This window comes from Tenrec ecaudatus, chromosome 14 (genome assembly GCF_050624435.1).
Source record: "Tenrec ecaudatus isolate mTenEca1 chromosome 14, mTenEca1.hap1, whole genome shotgun sequence".
Lineage (NCBI taxonomy): Eukaryota > Metazoa > Chordata > Mammalia > Afrosoricida > Tenrecidae > Tenrec > Tenrec ecaudatus.
The window spans coordinates 22736835-22759084 of NC_134543.1; the positions used below are offsets into that span (position 1 = coordinate 22736835).

At 44.4% G+C, this 22250-nt stretch overlaps 1 protein-coding gene across 2 annotated transcripts in view; it reads left to right on the plus strand.

Annotated features, from left to right (window-relative positions):
* SEL1L (SEL1L adaptor subunit of SYVN1 ubiquitin ligase) overlaps nt 1-21188 on the plus strand; it is a 72651-nt gene extending 51463 nt beyond the window's left edge. For both annotated transcript variants that reach the window (XM_075531410.1, XM_075531411.1), the window contains 7 exons: nt 979-1066; nt 1329-1477; nt 2322-2487; nt 2970-3044; nt 4282-4454; nt 10426-10554; nt 14701-21188. In XM_075531410.1, coding sequence (XP_075387525.1) covers nt 979-1066; nt 1329-1477; nt 2322-2487; nt 2970-3044; nt 4282-4454; nt 10426-10554; nt 14701-14910 — 990 coding nt within the window. In that variant the 3' untranslated portion in view covers nt 14911-21188. The remainder of the gene's footprint in view (nt 1-978; nt 1067-1328; nt 1478-2321; nt 2488-2969; nt 3045-4281; nt 4455-10425; nt 10555-14700) is intronic.
* The last annotated feature ends 1062 nt before the right edge of the window (nt 21189-22250 follow it).

Consider the following 22250-nt stretch of genomic DNA (forward strand, 5'->3'; position numbering starts at 1 on the left):
CATCCCTTCTCCTTCTTCGGTCTTGTCCTGGGTTCTCATTGATGCCCCTCCTCATCTGTGTGTGATGTCAGTGAGCGATGCGTTCCTAAAATGCAGAGCTAACTAGTCCTAGCCTCATATTTAAGAGGGTAAGCTCTACAGACACTACCTAGCACAGTAATGCTGGGTCATTTCATGCCCTTTTAGTTATTTTAGGATGCTAAAAATCTATGATAATCTTTAACTTTTCCCTGTGGACACTGTGGCTATTGGAGATCTAATAATCATACAGTGTTTGATAAGCTGCACCAGAAAGGAGCTAGATGGGGAATGGTCATCTTTATGATTTAATATTAGAAAATTTCATGTTAAAAAAGATCCATTGGTTAGTAGAAAAGATATAACTGTTAGTTCGTGGTCTGTTTTAATAAGTGTTATTTATGCTTTCTGAAAGCTAATATAAAAGTCATTTCATCAAATTCTATATGCCTTAAATGCCAGTGTCTAAAAGTATATTGCCAGCTCTGTGTTATAAAAAATAAAGTAGTCTTTTATTTTAAAAAGTAGATAATACATTTGCCAGATCAACATGTTTATCTCATATAACGTAATGAAGCCAGTTACATCGCTCGTGGAGTTACATCACCAACATCCATTGCCATATTTTTCATCCTCACAAACAAACACATTGCATGCTAAACAAACATTCCCCTTTCCCCTCTTTACATATCTGTTAACCACGTTAAATATATGTCTCCATATGTCTGTCTGTTCTAAGTGTTTCATGTTAGATCATACACTCGTTTTCTTTCTAGACTTGATTTATTTTACTCTGAATAATATTTTCAAGATTTATACATACTGTGGTTTGTATCAGGACTTCATTCGTTTTTTTTAATAATGCCTCTTTAAGAGTATTTTTGTACTTTGGTAATACCTTTTAATGAATGAACTCGCCTAACGTCTGAGGACATCAGCTCTGGTCTCTTTTTCCCACAGAATTACGATCTGGCTCTGAAGTACTTCCAGAAAGCTGCTGAGCAAGGCTGGGTGGACGGGCAGCTGCAGCTTGGCTCCATGTACTACAGTAAGTAGCATTGCGATGGGCGATGGCTACACCAACACAGAAGTAGCCTAGTCCTCACCAGAGGGCGCTGTGATGTAGACATACAGCCTACAAATCCGGTGACTTAGGCATCTTGTTTTTCATTGTAAGTGGTCATTAATAGATTGCCCCTTTCTATAGGAAGAAGTCTGACTTGTATTTAGAGTTTGACTTTTCATAGGTGGAACTTCGACTAAGCCCTATTTCAGACAGTTACTGACTTCGCATGTGGTTTTCCTTGCAGATGGCATTGGAGTGAAGAGAGATTATAAACAGGCTTTGAAGTATTTTAATTTAGCCTCTCAGGGAGGCCATATCTTGGCATTCTACAATCTAGCCCAGATGCATGCCAGTGGCACAGGTGTGATGCGATCATGTCACACTGCAGTGGAGGTAAGGTGACGTTGCTGCCGCCCTACTAAGTGAGGGACATTGATGTGCCGAGTAGAAAAGTCAACCATGTGATTTTGGTTATTCTGCATGTTGTTTTTGTAGAACAGAATTAGACTCGGCATTGATGCGCTTAAGGGAGACTCTGTGGCCTTGAGTGTTACTGGTACACTCGGGTTCTGCTTGGTCTGGCCCCACCGGAGGCAGTGTCGCTAGAGGCAGGTTTTGTCTGCAGCATCCTAGCCCGGGGGCCGCACCTGGCACACAGTCAGCCATCGGAGAAAGGAATGTGGGTGCCGGTTGCACAGGGCAGCGCGTCTCGCACATCAGCGTGAACCCCCTCGGTGCTGGGAACCCTCTCCGAGCCTCAGCTTCAGTCTGCTCACTTGGAAAGGGGACTGTTAATGTCACTTAACTCCCAGCGCTTTTGGAAGGATTCAGTGAGTTAATGTATGGAAATCAATAGAACAAGACTTGGCCAGGGAGAGGGGGGAAAATGAGCTGATACTATGGACCCAAGTAGAAAGAAAATGTTTTGAAAATGATGATGGTAACAAATGTACAAATGTGCTGGACACAGTGGATGGATGGATGGATGGAGCTGTAAGAGCCCCCAATAAGATTATTCAAAAGAACAAGGCTTGGCACAGAATCAATGGTACATGGTTGTTTGCTGCCATGGCCATGAACCTGTGGATCTCTAAAAGCTAAGTGGAAAACTTCGATGTGTCTCTCAAACGGTGCAAATTTATTATCAGTTTATTAACTCTGCCAGAGATTCATGAAGCACGTGGCAGCATCTCAGTCTACTTTCTCCATGTATTGATGTTCTCTGTCCTCCTCGCAGCTGTTTAAGAACGTTTGTGAACGAGGCCGATGGTCCGAGAGGCTGGTGGCTGCCTACAACAGCTACAAAGATGGCGACTACAATGCTGCGGTGACCCAGTACCTCCTGCTCGCTGAGCAAGGCTATGAAGTGGCCCAGAGCAACGCGGCCTTCATTCTAGACCAGCGTGAGTTGCTCTGAGTGCTGCCTTAGACCGAGAGCGCCGGGCTGCACGTCAGGTCGACCGATAAGAGGAGAAGCGTTCTTCTCTTGTTGCAGACGAAACTTAACAACATACGTATTTAAATGATTTCCCCTCTCAGATCTCCAAGCCACCAAACTGAGTGTTATGATGAGAGTTGATTATCGGTATTAATTAACTGATTTGACCTTCATGGTAAAATCAACTGCTTTCAAAAAATACAGTTTGCAAAATACAGAGGATAAGACAGCGTTGTTTTTCCAGAGGTGATCAGTGGCTCAGCAGTTAGTCTGGTCGTTGGCACTGTGACAAATCACGTTTCAGGAGACAGTGACTCCCCGAACCCATGGATTCTCTTGATTTCAGTATTATATTCCAATTCTTGTTTAAATTTTGCTCCAAATAACCACCCAAGTTCGCTGAGGTGTCTAATCTGTGTGATTTGTGTGTCATTTCTTTCCTCCCAGGAGAGGCAAGCATCATAGGCGAGAACGAGACTTACCCCAGAGCTTTGCTGCACTGGAACAGGGCTGCCTCTCAAGGTGAGTCATTAGTTCTCTGGTCAGCACTTTATCCTGGGCCCTTTCCATTGCTCTGTGTCTCCCATAAAGCATAAAGCATGTCACTCATTACCTGAAAGTTAAGTAGGGATACTGTTGCCTAAGGTATTTGCATGATGACTGGTATTTCCCTTTGAGATGGAAATTCTGGCCCCAGGGTTTCTAAATTGAGTGGCGCATGCGTTTGTATTGCATGCTGTGATTCGTTCCATGGTCCTTAAAAACTGAGGCTTTGAGTAGACTCTGTAATATAATACCAATCTGAACCCTACCGTTTCCCCAGTCTTTTTCTTTTGAGTGTTTTCTTACACACACTCCTTTCAACATTAACATCTCCCTAGCTCTACTCCAAGATGAACTGATTTTCAATGTAAAAACATGATAGAAGCAAAGAATGCTCACTTGAAGAATACTATTCTGAATGAACGAGGATCCCAGCTGATGCACTCCGTTGCCAATCAAAGTCATTGGTTCAAAGCGCCCAGTCACTCTGCAGAGGAAGACGTGGCAGTCGGCTTCCAAGTGGACTTAGAGCGCTGGGCACTCCATGGGGTTATTCTCTTTCACACTGGACCTCTCGGAGTCAGAATTAACTCAGTGGCATGGGGTGGTGGTGTGGTAGGTAAAGCACCATTCACTCCAGAGGAGAGCGGTGTGGCCATCAGTTTTCATGAAGACTGCAGCCTAAGAAACCGTGTGGGTCAGTTCTGCTCTGTCCTGTGGGGTTGCTGGGCATCAGAATCAGCTCAACAGCTTCAGGTTTTTGTTCAGGGAACCAGGGAGACACCACTCGCCCTCTTTTACCTCTCCCTGATTGCTACATTACCATCAAGCCAGTTCTCACTCATAGCGACCCTTTAGAACAAGGTAGAGCTGGGCCTGTGGGTTTCGGTGGCAGTAACTCTCGACAGGAATAGAAAGCTTCATATTGCTCCCGAGGAGCTGAGTGGGGGATTCAAACTGCTGACCTTGGCTTCATAGCCCAACGAGTAACCACTGTACCACCCCGGCTCCTGGTCACTACAAAGGCCTCCATCAAATAGCTACACTTTTAGTTTAAATGTCTACTGATTTTATGTGAAGGGGTTTGTTAGAAAGTTATGTCCTAAAAACTGAGAATAATTGTTTTTTGTAAGCATATTAGCAGGAAGAGAAAGAACCATTCTGACCTGAAGCACACTACATTTACTGATGGCCTTGTATTTCGCTTCTCTCCAAGGGTACACTGTGGCCAGAATTAAGCTGGGCGACTACCATTTCTATGGCTTTGGGACCGATGTCGATTACGAGACAGCGTTCATCCACTATCGTCTGGCATCTGAGCAACAGCACAGCGCACAGGCCATGTTTAACCTGGGCTACATGCACGAGAAAGGACTGGGCATTAAACAGGTGAGAGCGGCCTCAGCACAGGTGTGATCGCAGGGAAGCGCTGCACTGAAGGAAGGTTGCTTGATGTTTAGAATTTCTGTAGACTTGTCTACACGTTATCAGAGATCATGATCAGTCATGGAAAAATGCATGACAGGCAATAAGGAAGCAGTCAGGAAAACATGATCAAGACAAAGTGGGACGTTTTTAAAAAGGAAGAAAAATATTTTGAATGCTCTGTAAACCGACAACTTGATTACATCCCTTTCCGTTTTCTTGAATGTAAAGAATTAGAAACTACAGGCTTACACATGAATCTGTCTTTTAATTCTGATGATTTGAGAGGAACCCTGATGGTGTGGAGGTTGAGTGGTGAGCTGCGAACCAAACAGTCTGCAGTTCAAAACCACCAACCACCCGATGGGAAAAGACAAGGCTTTCTACTCCTGTAAAAAGTTACAATCTGGGAAGCTCACAGGAGCATTTCTACCTGTCCTACAGGGTCATTGTGAGTTGGAATTGACTGATGGCAGTTTTTTGTTGGGGTTTTGGTTTTTTGGGGGGGAAGATTTTTCATTACAAATACATCTTAGTATTTTAAAACCTAAACCGTCATGGGAACAAATGAAGAGGGAGGAAGAGAGAGTGGAGCACATCCTGGCCCACCAAGCCCAACAAACCTTGAGGACAATATCCCTGCTCAGAGCAGCCAATGCACAGAGAGGACCATATGACCGGCCCACGATGAGACACGACATCCCTCACTGACCCACAGCCTTATGGGGGACAACACTGGAGATACAGTGTGGGAATTGCACCCCACCACACCGAAGCTAAACAGTAAGGGCATGCAACAGAGCAGCAATGGGAGCAGAGCAAGGAAGTCCCCAGGGAACACCAAAAATAGACTTTGGTGCCAGAGGGTGGCACCTCATCAGAAGGTCAACAAGCAGACCTTGAACTATTTATAAGCTTTTCCTTTTTTGTCACCCACGTGTCTGTTGTTTGTCCCCCTCGGGTGGGGGTAGGAAGAGGTTATACATAAATCCTTGTAATCGGGTCTCCCTTCCTCTCCCCACCTTCCCCCTAACCTCCTGGTATCGCTACTCCCATTTCTTTTCCTGAGGGGGTCTATCTGACCTGGATTGCATGTGTCATGAGCTCATATCTGTACCAGTGTACATGCTCCAGTCTAGCCAGAACTGACAGGTAGGACTGGGATCATGATAGTCAGGGCTGAGAAAGCCTCAAGGAACCAGAGGAATATTGTGTGTCTCATTGGTGCTCCTCTGGTCCCTTCTTTACCACCCTTCTGTGATGGGATGTCTTATTGTCTACAAATTACTGCTCCGACTCTACCCCCACCCCTGTTCTCAACAATATGGATTTTTTGTTTGTTTTGAGTCTTCTGAAGCCTGTAACTTGATCCCGTAGAAACCTCATCGCACAGGCTGGTGCACTTCTTCCATTGGGCTTGTTGCTTCTCTGCTAGATGATCGCTTGTTAAACTTCAAGCCTTTAAGACCCCAGATGCTATATCATTTTTTAGCTGGGCACCATCAGCTTTCTTCACCACATTTGCTTATGGACCATTTTATCTTCAGCGATCATGTCAGGAAAGTGAGCGTTACAGAATGCCAGGTTGTTAGAACAAAGTGTTTTTGAGTTGAGGGAGGGCTTGAGCAGAGACCCAAAGTCCATCCACTTCCTCAATGTCTTGCCATCTAAATATACGTACATAGGCCAATACCTCTATTTTTATGGATTAATATATTTACATAAGTGCGCACCTATGTTTGTACCTCTATCCATTGCTTTGCTTCCTAGATCTTTCCTCTGTTTCCTTTTACCTTCCTCCTTCCCCACCATCATACTTGCTCTTCTTCTGCCTCTTACTAATTCTAGAGGTGCTTTTTTTTTTTTAAGTACTTTTATTGGGGGCTCTTACATCTCTTATCACAATCCATACATTCCTCCAGTGTGTCAAGCACATTTGCACATAGGCTGCCATCATCATTTTCAAAGCATTCTCTTCCCACTTGAGCCCCTAATATCAGTTCCCCATTTCTTTCCCCTCCCTATCCCGCCCCTCCTCCTTCACAAACCCTTGATAAGTTATAGATTTTTTTCCCCATCTCACTCTAGAGATACTTTTTAAGGACCCACTGTAGGGACAAATCTATGGAAAAATTCAAAAGCTACTGCTTATTAACATGGGGGCGGGGTAATTATTTATAGTGTTTAGCTTCTCTTTCCTATGTGCTCTTGAATTTTTTCCTGAAGAATTTGATATTCTTTGACAGTAATCGGAGCACAGAAAAAAAGGGAATTGCTTTAAGTGAAAATTGTCAAAATTCCCACTCTCCCTCTCTGCCATCCCATTCTACGATATATCTGAATTCAGACAGTTCTAACCCAAACTAAAATTAGTAATCCTATATGTTAGCCTTTATGGTCAGGTAAGGGCAAATTCAAAAGTATTGCTACTGGGGTTCCAAGTCATATGTACCTGGGTTTTTCCCAAGCAAGATGTATTCAGCATGTCCGTGTGATCAGTGGACAGCTGCAGACAATCCTTGTAATGCGCGGGTCTGACTCTCGTCAAGTGCCTGCATGGAACAAGACACCCTCACAGCCAGGCTTCGAGATCTGCCCGGCCAGTTAGACTCAAAGCAGAGCGGTCAGCCAGCTCAGGGGTTCTGCGCACGGTCTGTCTTGAGTGAGTCTGAAGGACAATCTTGATAGTCACAGGAGGTTCTAATGAAAGAGTCGTATGGAAAATGGAAACTGCACTGACTAGGAGAAGCCCAGGAAAGCTGTGCGGCCTTGTCGTTCCCCCACCATGAGTGCACTGCGCGTTCTCCTGCTCCTCCTCGAGAGCTGTCCTGCAGGGGGTTCCCTGGGAAACCTTAGCCCACGTGCCCAAGTCATTAGCCTTGCCTTCGCCCCTTCAGGCTTCTGTGCGTTCCTGACACTCAAAGACCTTTCAAAGGGATTGCAGTTTACATCCCGGGAGGACCCCAATACATCCATTGTGTCTCTGTGTAAATTACAGAGCTCGGGGTTCTTCAGGGCAGGGCTCAGAGATGGAAACACTCCCTTCAGAGGCACCCGGAGAGAGGAGAAGGATATCTCAAAGAACAGCGGCTTTGTATTCCAATATTTTGTTCCTTCTGTCATCAGATCGTGTGTGATTAATCATTATAGAAGCCAGTATTTCAGAGCATCTCTCTGTGGTGACCTCTCAGGTTTTTACACCTTTTGAGCAGTACACCTGAGTGAGGCCTGGGGTAAATGAGGATTGGGCCTTTTCTTTCTTTCTTTTTTCTTTTTAATATCATTTTATTAGAAGCTCATACAACTCTTATCACAATCCATACATACATCAATTGTGTAAAGCACATTTGTACATTCATTGCCCTCATCATTCTCAAAACATTTGCTCTTCACCCAAGCCCCTAGCATCAGATCCTCAATTTTTCCCCACCCTCCCGACTCTCCCCTCCCTCATGAACCCTTGCTAAATTATTATTTTGTCATATCTTGCTCTGTCCCACATCTCCCTTCACCCACTTTTCTGTTGTCTGTCCCCCAGGGAGGAGGTTATATATAGATCCTTAAAATTAGCTCCCCCTTTCCAACCCACCCTCCCTCCACTCTCCCAGTATCGCCACTCACACTGCTGGCCCTGAAGGGATCATCTACCCTGGATTCCCTGTGTTTCCAGTTCCTACCTGTACCAGTGTACATCCTCTGGTCTAGCCAGATAGAATTGGGAATTGTAAGGTAGAATTGGGATCATGATAGTGCAGGAAGAGGAAGCATTTAGGAACTAGAGGAAAGTTGTATGTTTCATCGCTGCTACATCGCACCCTGACTCTGCTCATCTCCAATGGTCTACAAATGGGTTTTGGGTCTCCACTCCGCACTCCCCACCTCATTCACAATGCTATGATTTTTTTGTTCTGATCATCAAACAACAAAAATTCCTGTCATTGCATGCTCACCTCCCTGATAGGATTGCTGAAGACAAATAAATGGGTGCATAAACAAATGTGGGAAAAGCTGATGGTACCCGGCTATCAAAAGATATAGCGTTTAGGGTCTTAAAGGATTGAAGGTGCAGACATCTAACTCGGAAGCAAAAAGTCCACAGAGAAGAAGCACACAAGCCTAAGTGGACACGAGGTATTAAAGGGATCAGGTAGCAGACACCAAAAACAAAAACCATCATTGTGAGATCACCTTCCCCACATAACTACTGAAAACGAATGTGTGCATAAGTAAGTGTGGTGAAGGCTGATGGTACCGGCTATTGAGAGATATAGTGTCTGTGTCTTAAAGGCTTGAAAGTAAACAAGCGGCCATATAGCCCAGAAGCAACAAAGCCCACATGGAAGCAACACACCAACATGAGTGATCATGAAGGACTGAGGAGACCAGGTTTCAAGCACCAAAGGTTGGCGGGGGGAAATCATATCACCGTGAATGAGGGGAGCGCATGATGGGGACCCAGTGCCCATCTGTAGACAACTGGACATCCCTTGCAGCGAGGTAGTGGGGAGGAGATGAGTCACTCAGGGTTCAGTGTAGCAATAATGAAACTCACAACCTTCCTCTAGTTTTTAAATGTTTCCTCCCCCCAACTGTCATGATCCCAATTCTACCTTGCAAACCTGGTTAGACCAGAGGATGCACAGCGGTACAGTTTGGATCTGGAAACACAGGGAATCTAGGACAGATGAACCCCTCAGGACCAATGGTGAGAGTGGCGATACTGGGAGGGAAGCGGGGGTAGAAAGGGGGAACCGATCTCAGGGACCTACATATAACCTCCTCTTTGGGGGATGGGTAACAGGAAAGTGGGTGAAGGGAGACGCCGGGCAGTGTAAGATAAGATAAAATAATAATTGATAAATTATTAAGGGTTCATGAGGGAGGGAGTATCAGGGAGGGAGGGGGAGGGAAAAAAGGAAAATGAGGAGCTGATTCCAGGAACCCAAGCAGAAGGTGAATTTTGAGAATGATGAGGGCAACAAATGTATAAGTGTGCTTTACACAATTGATATATTTATGAATTGTGATAAGAGTTGTATGAGCCCAATAAAATGATTTTAAAAAGGCTTGATGGTAAACAAGCGGCCATCTAGCTCAGAAGCAACAAAGCCCACATGGAAGAACACACCAGCCTGTGTGATCACGAGGTGTCGAAGGGATCAGGTATCGGTCCTTTTCTTTTGTGAAATGGTGAAAAGTTGGGACACACGGAGATTCTCACAGAGATCCCTTATGGGAAAGAGCACAAATAGAAACTTAGAATCTGAAAAATAAAGCCTCGACAGTCTTCATTGAAGTGCTCCTTGGAAAGTCCTGAGTTATGTGAACCCCACTATGATACTCTCTGCTCCAAACTGAAACCAGGAGTTGCTGACACTGACTGAAGTTCAAGGTGAGAACAGCGAGCCTGAGATTTCCTGGCTTGCCTCTGGAGCCCGCCAGGTCAGCAGTGCTGTGCAGGGATGGGCTGTGCCAGAGGGTCTGTGCAGTGAGTGGCTGTTGCATTGAGAAATGACATGTGGATGAAGTGCCAATAAAGCTGTTTAAAAAAAAAAAGAGAGAGAGAAATGACATTAGTTTGATAATTCGTAGTTAAATTGTTCAAAATTATACAGTGAGATAATTAAAGAAGCTTTACCCAAGTAACTCTTTTTCTTTAGGGAAATGTTTTTTAAATGAAAACTTGAAAGAATATAATTTCTAGTATCTCGCTCACTCACTGTGCTGACCCACAGTGACCCTGCAGGACAGGCTAGGACTGTGCCTGCTATCAAGAGTAGAAAGCCCTGTCTTTGTCCGTCAGAGCAGCCGGTGATTTCTAACTGCTCACCTTTAACCACTTCACCACCAGGGTCCCTTTTTCCTAGTATGTGAACTAAATAATAAATCCTACTGACTATCTAGAAACAATTCTGGCTTATTTCCTGTATTACAGGATATCCACCTTGCAAAACGTTTTTATGACATGGCAGCTGAAGCCAGCCCAGATGCCCAAGTTCCAGTCTTCCTTGCCCTCTGCAAGCTGGGCATTGTCTACTTCTTGCAGTACATCAAGGAAACAAACGTAAGTGGTTCATGGTTTTGACTTGTTTTCTTTGGGGGGGGCAGTTATTTCTTTGTTTTGCTTTTGGTTTATGAGTCTCTTGATGAAAATACAGATGCCACCATCTGGATCCCTGAGTTTTGTATTTAAAAAGCAGAAGTGGGGCTGCTGGGGAAAGGCAGGTTCTGCAGCTGCCTGGCCTCCCTGCTCTAGACCCCAAGCAGGCCTGGTCTCCGGTGGCGGCATTTTTCAACGAGGCACCTGTTTCCCGGGTTAGAGCAATACTGATGTTAAATCGTGCACTTAGAAAGAGTCGTTAACTAAATTCAGCAACATAAAATCGGCTGTCTGCCTAGCCATAGCTCAGACCAGTCCCTTACAATTGGTGAGGGGAGGGGGGCGGGGGGTGGGACAGACAGCAGAGAGAGCCTTCCAAGGCCTGATGTGCCTGAAATCCTTCTGATCGCGAAACACAAGTTCAAACCACCTCAACACTTTCTCTAAAAGTGACTTGAATTATTTAAATAGGCTAATGAAGACATAAGCAGGAGAAGAGGGGTACTCACAGTACTTAAGTATACATGGTCTTGGGGCCTGCTTTGTTTACATTCCGTCCCTTGTGTTTTGTTAGGGACCCTTGAGCCACCTCTCCGTCATAGCGAGTGGTGGTACAATAGAACGCCAGGCCCGCGCTGTCCTCATGGTTGCTGGGAGGTTGTGCCCGTTGCTGCAGGCACTGGTGCGGGCCATCTCTTGGAGGGGCTTCTTTTTTACCGACACTCTACCAAGCTCGACGTCTTCGCCAGGAATTAGCCCCTCCTGGTAACATGTCCACAGTACGTGAGACAGAATCTCCCTGCCCTTGGTTCTAAGAACATGTTAGCTGTAGTTCTTCCAAGACAGCCTTGTTTTTCCAGCTGTCCATGAGATATTCCGTATTCTGCGAACACTACAGTTCAAATGCCTCCATCCTTCCGTCTTTGTTACCCACAGTCCAGCTTTCAAATGCATAGGGCGCAGTTGAATAGACCATGATTTGGGCCAAGTGAACCTTACTTCTCATGACATCTTTGTTTTTTAATACATTAAGTCTTTGGTAGCGGATTTGTCCCATAGTCATTTGACTTCTTGATAGCTGCTTCCGAGGGTATTGATGGTAAATTTGTCTTTATATTGATTTGCAATCTGTACTCGAGACTCAGCCTTTCATTGCCATAGCAAATGACTCAGGTACCGAGAGTCCCTGAAATGGAACGGTGTCATTTAGTTGTTTTCATGGAGGCAATAAAATGATTGATCAACATACCATGCAGCTATTCCAAGTTTTGTTGGCTTGTTTGAAGGTGGATATTAATGATGACAGTCAAATCTTATAGCAGACAGTGAAAAATGGGAGTCACCATCCTCACCCAAACCCATAATGGATGCTGTCCTTGAGATCCAAGTTAATAGTTTCTTCTCCTTGTTTCCCCAAAAATGATTTAGTGCCTGCACCAAGTATGTGTTACAGGATCTTTTGTAATGTAGCTCTACTTAAACATACAGGGTAGATGAGTAGTAACGCTACTTAAACATATAGGGTAGATGAGTAGTAACTCTACTTAAACAAACAGGGTAGATGAGTAGTAACGCTACTTAAACAAACAAGGTAGATGAGTAGTAACGCTACTTAAACATACAGGGTAGATGAGTAGTAACGCTACTTAAACATACAGGGTAGATGAGTAGTAACTCTACTTAAACATACAGGGTAGATAAGTAGTAACTCTACTTAAACATACAGGGTAGATGAGTAGTACCGCTACTTAAACATACAGGGTAGATGAATAGTAACGCTACTTAAACAAACAAGGTAGATGAGTAGTAACTCTACTTAAACATACAGGGTAGATGAGTAGTAACGCTACTTAAACATACAGGGTAGATGAGTACTAACGCTACTTAAACATACAGGGTAGATGAGTAGTAACTCTACTTAAACATACAGGGTAGATGAGTAGTAACGCCACTTAAACATACAGGGTAGATGAGTAGTAACGCTACTTAAACATACAGGGTAGATGAGTAGTAACGCTACTTAAACATACAGGGTAGATGAGTAGTAACGCTACTTAAACAAACAAGGTAGATGAGTAGTAACGCTACTTAAACATACAGGGTAGATGAGTAGTAACGCTACTTAAACATACAGGGTAGATGAGTAGTAACGCTACTTAAACAAACAAGGTAGATGAGTAGTAACGCTACTTAAACATACAGGGTAGATGAGTAGTACCGCTACTTAAACATACAGGGTAGATGAGTAGTAACGCTACTTAAACAAACAAAGTAGATGAGTAGTAACGCTACTTAAACATACATGGTAGATGAGTAGTAACTCTACTTAAACAAACAGGGTAGATGACTAGTAACGCTACTTCAACATACAGGGTAGATGACTAGTAACGCTACTTAAACATACAGGGTAGATGAGTAATAACTCTACTTAAACATACAGGGTAGATGACTAGTAACGCTACTTAAACATACAGGGTAGATGAGTAGTAACGCTACTTAAACATACAGGGTAGATGAGTACTAACGCTACTTAAACATACAGGGTAGATGAGTAGTAACTCTACTTAAACATACAGGGTAGATGAGTAGTACCGCTACTTAAACATACAGGGTAGATGAGTAGTAACGCTACTTAAACATACAGGGTAGATGAGTAGTAACGCTACTTAAACAAACAAGGTAGATGAGTAGTAACGCTACTTAAACATACAGGGTAGATGAGTAGTAACGCTACTTAAACATACAGGGTAGATGACTAGTAACGCTACTTCAACATACAGGGTAGATGAGTAATAACTCTACTTAAACATACAGGGTAGATGAGTAGTAACGCTACTTAAACATACAGGGTAGATGAGTACTAACGCTACTTAAACATACAGGGTAGATGAGTAATAACTCTGCTTAAACATACAGGGTAGATGAGTAGTAACGCTACTTAAACATACAGGGTAGATGAGTAGTACCGCTACTTAAACATACAGGGTAGATGAGTAGTAACGCTACTTAAACAAACAAGGTAGATGAGTAGTAACGCTACTTAAACATACAGGGTAGATGAGTAGTACCGCTACTTAAACATACAGGGTAGATGAGTAGTACCGCTACTTAAACATACAGGGTAGATGAGTAGTAACGCTACTTAAACAAACAAGGTAGATGAGTAGTAACGCTACTTAAACAAACAGGGTAGATGAGTAGTAACGCTACTTAAACATACAGGGTAGATGAGTAGTAACTCTACTTAAACAAACAGGGTAGATGAGTAGTAACTCTACTGAAACATACAGGGTAGATGAGTAGTAACTCTACTGAAACATACAGGGTAGATGAGTAGTAACTCTACTTAAACAAGGTAGATGAGTAGTAACGCTACTTAAACATACAGGGTAGATGAGTAGTAACTCAAACAAACAGGGTAGATGAGTAGTAACTCTACTTAAACAAACAGGGTAGATGAGTATTAACTCTACTTAAACATACAGGGTAGATAAGTAGGAGCCAGAAAATATCAGGAATAATTTCTCTTAAGTGACATTCAAAGATTAAAAATACTATAGACTAAAAGACTCGTTTCTAAGTTTAAATTCCGGTGCTTAATTTTTATTTTTAGGTAAGTCATGACTAAAAAGTGTGTTCTATTCAGCTATTAAACATTTGAATGACTGCCCTCTTCATCTCCATAAGAGAAGTGAAATAGCCCAGCTGTCTTGAAATTCAGGATTTTCAGCTGATGTACCATCGCTTGGAAACAGGTCATAGGTGTGCCAGGTTACTGGGCCCCTGGACCTCCATTCTCTCCAGTGTTTCTCCCACAATTCCCTGTGATTGTTGGTGACAAGTTGGGGCATGAGGTTACTGATGGAGCGGAATTGTGCTAGACATTGTATGTAGTCAGCTGTTACCAATCGTTCCGTCCTGATACCTCTTGCTTTTAGCTTCAGTTGAAGTTGAAACCCGTTTGGTTTTTTTTTAACACACATCGAAAGATGCCTAAAACCAAATATTTGAATAAGTGCCATATCTATCTCTATAATGTGTGACGTCCCTTTCTCACTTCCTTCTCTGATACTTCACTGACCATCATGCTTTTCACTTTGCCCCACTCAGATCCGAGACCTGTTCACCCAGCTTGACATGGACCAGCTCTTGGGGCCTGAGTGGGACCTGTACCTCATGACCATCATCGCCTTGCTCCTGGGGACCGTTATAGCTTACAGGCAGCGGCAGCACCAAGACATGCCAGTGCCCAGGCCGCCGGGGCCGCGGGCAGCTCCACCTCAGCCAGAGGGGCAACCTGAGCAGCAGCCACCACAGTAACAGCCCTGTGTCCAGCCTGGAGTCATGGCCACCCAGGCCACCGTTTGCTGACAACACTGGCGTGTGATGACTGAGGACTGGATCAGAGGCCCCTCCTGGAAGAGGCACGAGGGAGCATGTAATTCTTAAAGCTGCTTAGAATCTGCTGCCTCTATTTTCAGGGATAAGTGACTCTTAACCCACGCTGAGTTGAATGTTGGTTGCAGTGCCATTTGGAATAACAACTGTCCGTGGCTTCCTTTGTCCCTTTCCCCCCTCCTTTTTTCCCGGAAACATAAGTGAGACACTCAGAAGAATGTCGACTGTATCCCGCTGTCTCTCCCGGTCCCTTTGCTCGTGCTCTCCATGTGCATAAGTTCCTGCACCGGCCTCTTGGCGGTCTTCTGCATTCACACTAAGGACCGAGCCGTGTAAAGAAACCCCAGGTAGCTGCAGGCTTCACGTATTGGAAAAGAGAATTTGCCTTTTAAATTAAAAGCAAAGAGAGGAGGCAGGTGGGGGGAGGCGGTAGCTTCAGTGTTCTGAAACTGCAATAACTGAGAAATTATTTTACCAGTCCTCGTATATTTACAAAATATACGACATAATTATTATTTAAAAGGCAGGCGGAGGCTTCTTACTATTCGTGACAGTCACACTCTATACCATACTCCTCCCCTTCAGAGGCCGAAGGGCGTTGTTAGAGAGTCCTGTGTTCATTTCACTCTGGAATGGAACATGTATCAACCATGGTGAACTGACTCCGTGAGCGCCTGTGAATTTGCCCCACTTACTCAATGGTATTTGCTTGCTTGGTCTCACTTGATGCGGAAGCCAGAGGATGGATGGCCTAGGAGAAACCAGGAGGGGAAAATTCCAATGTGGCACTCTGAAAGTGGCACCAAGGTCACAGGCACCCTTTGTTCCCAGGACCCCTTTACTTTGCATTCTTGTTGCTCTAAGAGCAGCCCCTGCGCCTGAACTCTGTCCATCGGGATGCTTGACAGACGCAACTTCCATTCTCTACACTCAGAAAAGGAAAGATTGATGAACTCAGTGGTTGAGAAAAGCCAAAGCCTGTTTGTACTGTTTTCTATGCTGTTCAGGTAGATTTTTATTTCTGCCAGTTTTATATCACAGTAAGAAGGGCCCGCGTGCTTACACACTGTCACAATCATCTTCCTCCCACTGTTAACAGGAGGGAAATCCGAGCGGCCACACTTCAGACTTGTCTGGTTAAATAGGATGAGAGGGAAACAGAACTTCACATGTCACACGCACCGAGGGCATGTTAAACTTACGCTGGATTTGAACTGTTATGAGCAGAGACGGGTATTTTCTATGTTAGTGGCTGGGCAGGTTTTCTGACCTCGGTCTCTGTCCTCTTTTCTCATGACCCTTCATCTGCCAGAAAACTGAACACTTGACTAGCCTGTAGAGCGATAAGACTTTGGTTTGGGAAGTTAGGATTGTATTCAGAACTAGATGTAATTGGTCTCTGATGAACAGGTAGGTTTTCAATGTGAAATTATGGGGGTGTGTGTGTGTGTGTGTGTGTGTGTGTGTGTGTGTGTGTGTGTGCGCGCGCGCGCGCGCGCACGCGTGCGTAGAGAGAGAGAGTATTATGAGAAACCTGGTAAATTGCCCTTCCAGATAAATTGCTTCCAAATTTGAAGAGATAATCACAGAACTGTATGAAATAAAAGCCTATTTGTGAAAAGAGTAGGAAATGTTATCCTTGGAAGTGACTGTCCCCTTGGGCGGCTCTCATCCTCAATAGTGACATTAAGTGAGATTTGAGTGCACTTGGTACCACATTCTGGTTATCTTCTCTATTACCTCTTCTCCCTCCCCTTCAAAATGAGTAGAAGCCACAATTCACCTTGCATGGAACCCTGAGTTTTTTGTGAAGAAACCCTCTGAGATGACTGTCAGCTCCATTTGTGTCTGTAGCCAACCCCCTGACTTCTCCCCGGCAGCGTGTGTGTCTCCCTCTCTGCTGCCCTCCATTCGTGTTTCTTACAGCAGGGGCACTACCTACAGATGAGGGGAGAGTGTTGGCAAGCTCTCCGTGCCAGAACAAGCCTCTTATTGTGATTAGTATTCAAAGTACCCATCACTTGGTTTGTTTTCACCTTCCTGGGTCATTTTTTAAACCAGAAATTTGAATAGTATGTTTAATATAACATACTTCCTGTGGATTCATTTAGAGAAAAATCTCAGCATACGTAGCTAGTTTTGTTTGTTTGTTTTGCTTTTCCTCTTTACCTCCCCTCATTCACGGGACATGTTACCTAAGGAAAAAGGGACTGTGTTTGTTTTTTCTCCTAAAATGATGCTGAATATTTAACCTAAACAAATGGCATCCATTTGAATAAAATGACAGTAACAAAAGCTAGCTAATGTCAGTGACATTAAACTAACTCAGGGATTCAGGAGTTTCACTGTAGACTTACTTCACGGTTAGCAGAGGGAATGCGGCTGGCTTCGTTTCTCCATGGTAGCCTGTAGCCTCCTGGTCCCTCCCTTTCATCAGCTGTCTCCTGCTCCTGCCCTAGAGGGTGGTGATGGGAGCGCTCCCTTTCCTTCTCTGCCCCGTGCATGTGGCTTGTTGGCTACGGAGTTATTTCACTACTTAGCTGAGCTTGAGACTGTCCACCACTTTACTCCTATATGATGTTTATTTCCTTTCTGTGTTTAAGGATTATTGTTTCTCTTTTCTGGGTGGGGCTTCTCTTAATTTTGGTTAATCCTCAAGGGCACCAAGAAGATCAACCTAAAGCCTTTTTTTTCCCTACAAGATTCTTTATTTGGTACTTCAATCAGATGAATGAGTGAATCATTCAACTTGATACACTTGAGGATTTGTTGCCCTCCTGCCAATTAATTTCTTAAAGTTTCATCTTTAAGCTCTTTTGTCTCTAAACAGGTAGGAAATTTCAGAAATACCTCCCGTGACCTGGTGAGAAGCTGGTACTCTGTTTAATTAAGGAACTGCTGGTGCTGAAGTGTTTTCTCTACAAGTGTGGTTTAGATCATCGCCCCCGCCCCCGCCCCTTCCTTGCTCCGGTGTTTTGGAAGTGTGCATGCAGGCCTATAAATGAAGCCTGCCACGCTTCCTGTCTGTAGCATGTCTAACTACATGTGCAGAACACTTGGGTGGGGGTGGGGGACTAACATTTTGTATGCGCTTTTCAAAGCAAGATGCTTCAGACCTGCCAAGAGGAGCAGGGTGGGCTTTTTGCCCCAGTGACAACTGGGATTGTTTTGGAAATGAGTTTAACATGTTACCCATTATTATGCCTAGTGGGCTACAGGAAATAGTGAGAGCAAGAGAAACGTCTGTCTCCGTGCAGATGTTTTCAACGGCTCCAGGGGGGTTTCCCACTGCAGAGCCAATGCCATGTTCTCAGAGGCAACAAGTTGGTTTGTAAATGTGTTGAGTTTGCTGAAAAGAGGTGAAATTTCCCCTTCCATTTGGCAGCCCCTGAAAATTTAATACCACTCCAGTTATAAATGGCTTGCCGTTTTAGCCTAACCGCTTGCCCAAGAGAGTGTGTGTGCATAGGCAGGTCTGTGTACAGAGCCGTCACACGCTCACAGGTTCTCCCACGTAGACTGGCAAGCACACTGACACTGTCTCTCGGATGCAGAGAGAATCAGCATCAGATCCAAGTGTAAGTGCTCTGAACTCACAGAAAAGGAAGCTTTCTAACTGGCATTGAGAAGGGTCACCGCGGTAGACTTTGTAAATTTGTTTTGTATTTAGTGAGATGCAACATACAGGCTGGTGATGTGTAATATACTTGTGTAAACAAACATCCTGTTAATAGAGAGATGTACAGATTCATTTTGTACTGTATCTTGAAACTTGTGAAATAAAGATTCCACCTCTGCCTTTCCTGTACGCTGTACGCTACCACGGCCACACAGCAGTCTGTTCAGTGGCGGCGGCGGCGGCGGCGGTTTGTAACCTAAATGATTCAATGTTTAATGAACCTTTCTGAAACATCAGAAGCTTCCAGAAAAAAGAAGTCATAGCGGACATATTAGTCTACCTTGTATTTCTGTTAACTCCCAGATTTTAGATTCCAGGAAGTTGAATATTGCCCTAGGGAAAATATCAATGTGCGGTGTTCTGACGCTGACTTATTATAATGTGATTTATCTGGTTTGTTATGCACTGCTTTGTCCCTATAAATCATAGTAAGAGGTCATACAGAGATGCATACACAACACAAGATATCGAGCATATGGAGAACAAGATCGAAAGAAAAGGAAAATGAAGACCAAAAAATAATAGTCAACCAGAGGTGAGCTTTGTACACAAAAATGCATGCCAGGGATAGGCTGTAAAACTCTAGTAAATTTGAGGAAATGCAGATAAAAGGTCCCATCGGTTTAGAAACACCAGGTCCTTGGATAAAATGGATGGTGGTGAGACAGAGATCTCAAGCCTTACTTGTGGAAGCCCAGCCAAATGTGGGAGAGTCACAGGTCAGCTGTGCGGAAGCAGCGTGACCCATTCACCTGGCCTTCCCCGGAGGTCTGCTTGCCACCTGGCTCCTTCTGGCAAGTCAGTGAAGCAGGTCTTCCTGTCAAGCAGCTTTTCTCCTCGAGCTTCCCCTGTGGTACTAATTTATTATTATTATTTTTAACGTTTATTGGGACATGATCCGCATAGCCTACAAGTCGAGGCTTCAATCCCTTGAGGAGTGAATTTTGACTCAGCCTAAGACTCAGGCTTGACTCACCGGCAGTGGGTTTGGGTTTGGATCCTAGCCTTGAAATTTGCTTATGCCAACGTAGAGCATAGATAGGCACATACACGCAAGCAAAGGCTTCGAAGTAATTCCTGTTGTAAACATTTTCTGAAAAACCAGAAAAAGGAAAAAGATTTCTCCTTGGGGATAGTTTTCATGAAGAAGTACATGAAATTAAAGAGCTTTAGAATTTCACATTTCAGAAAGAGGTGTTGCTACACCACGCATGTTACTTCTCCTTAGTTCTCCCATCACTTAGTCATCGGATTGAAATCGGATCCTGGAAAGTCCACCCAACTTGTACTTGGTTGTTAGTATTACATTTTAAGCAAAACCCTGATTTTCCTAGAAGCCAAATTCTTTGCATCTAAATCCCTTTTAAACATGGTCTAGTGTGTTCATGCTGACTTGTGTGTGAGATTGGACTTGTAAACATAATTGTCCCAGGTAAATTGAGTGGAATGTAAAAATGGAACTTAGTTGACTTTGGAGCTCAAGCCATCCCCTCTGCCCTTCCTTACCTCCCAAGAGACCTCTCTTAAGGTGCGCCAGCCTCTGGGATTCAAAGGGACATGCCACAAGTCTTAGGCTGAGTAGATATGAGAGTCAAGTATGCTCACCTTGACAAAGCAGAGGTCATTGTGTGTGACGTGACTCGAGGTCTCAATGTGCAACAGAAACCTCCCCCTTCCGAAACCTGTATTTCGAGGCTTGAAAGCACAGCTGTAGGTTTCCAGGACTCAGAGGTGAGAAGCACTGTTGACCTCCAGTGACCCTGTGGCGTCTGGGGGGGGGGGGTATGCAAACAGCTGACTCTCAACCACAAAGTTTGCCACGTCAAAGTCCTCCTTTAAAAAGATGTTTAATTACAAAAGTAAAGCCCACCTACCCAGCAGTGCTCCTGAAGAAAGCACTGGCAATCTGCGATCCTAAGGATGGCAACTAAGAATGTCCTGTGGGCGGCCAGGACGCACTGTCCTGCGCAGGCTGTTGGCAGTTGGGTCCAACTCCGTGGCGTGAAAGGTCTGCTGTCTTCAGTAGAAGTGTCCACCCTGGAGCCGGACCGCATGCCTTTTCATTTAAAGACAAGAAATAATGTCCTCAAAGCCCAGCGTTTAGTAAATGGGTATCTATATTTCATCACATGCTAAAGACTTAAAAATCATTAAAACCTCATCACTCCAAACCCCTCAGGGACAATAATGGGAGTAGTGATACCATGAGGGTAGGGGAAGGTGGGGAGAGAAGGAACCGATCAGAATGATTCATGCATGACTACCCCCACGCCCCCAAGGGGAACGAAGAACACGTGTGGGTGAAACGAGACAGTGATCAGTGTAAGATATGAAAATAGTTTCTAAATTATCAAGGGCTCAGGAGGGAGGGAGGGAAAAAATAAGCTGATACCAAGGGCTCGAGTAGAAAATGTTTTGAAAAGGATGATGGCAACATATGTACAAATGTGCTTGATACAATGGTTGTATCGATTGTTATAAGAGCTGTAAGAGCCCCCAATAAAATGATTTAAAAATCAACTTCATAACTAACCTGATGCTTTGTGTATATTTCAGAATTACTGAACCAAAGGAAACCCCATTGGTTCTCACCAAAGCCAGTAAAGAAGCCAGAGGTAGGGACACTGATGCCTTCAAGGAACTTAATAGAAGCAAGCAAGCCCTGTACATTGGGATAAAATCCCAAGTTCAACTGCAGAAAAAAAAATAGATTGCATTCATGAACTCTATTATCACTCCAAGGGGCTTTACAAGTGACTCTTGCCATGCAAGAGTTGTTTTGAACAATGAGACAGGTGCACAGGTCACCAAAGATCCGGGCTCTGGTTGGATTTTGAAGCCTCACGGGATTTCTTCACGGACGCTCCCCAGAAGCCTAATCCCTTTATAAAAGGGTTGATAGGTGAATCCTGACCCCGAGTGCAGAAGGAAGAAAGAAGGACTCTATAGTAGAGGGCTGGCAGGTGGTATGGATGGGGCTCTGGTCTTCAAGCCACTCACTCTACACAGTTCTCATACACCTCTCATAAATGTCGGGCTGGATGGCCTGGGAGCCTGCCCAGTCTCTTGGAGGTCTTAAATGTCAAGAGCCATTGCATTGACTTATTTTTTTCACTGATGTTGACTCTGCCAGGTCTTCCTGGTACTCACAGCGTCCTGAAAATGGCACATTCCACCAGCCTGAAATGCTCAGGTCTGAATAACTTGCAGGCAAAGTCACCCTGTGTTGAAATGGCCCATCTGAGAATGTACACCATCGTTTTAACTTCATCCGTCCTTCAACAACCTTTAGTGACCATGGTGTCCCAGACACTGAAACGGACAGTGAATTTAAAGACGAGTAAGACCCAGGCTCTTGTCCTCTCTGGGAGTCACGGTCACATACTGAGCACAATGTGTGAGCAGTTTAGTGCCTCATGTCACTACTGGATTTCATCTTTGACGTCAGTGCAGTCCGCATCAGCCCCACTTAACGGATTCGGGAACGAAGGCTCAGAGCGGGGTGAGGGACCTTGCTACAGTTACACCGGGAGTATAAGTCTGAATGTGGGAATTCAAAGGAAAGACTGCCTAGACTCTACGA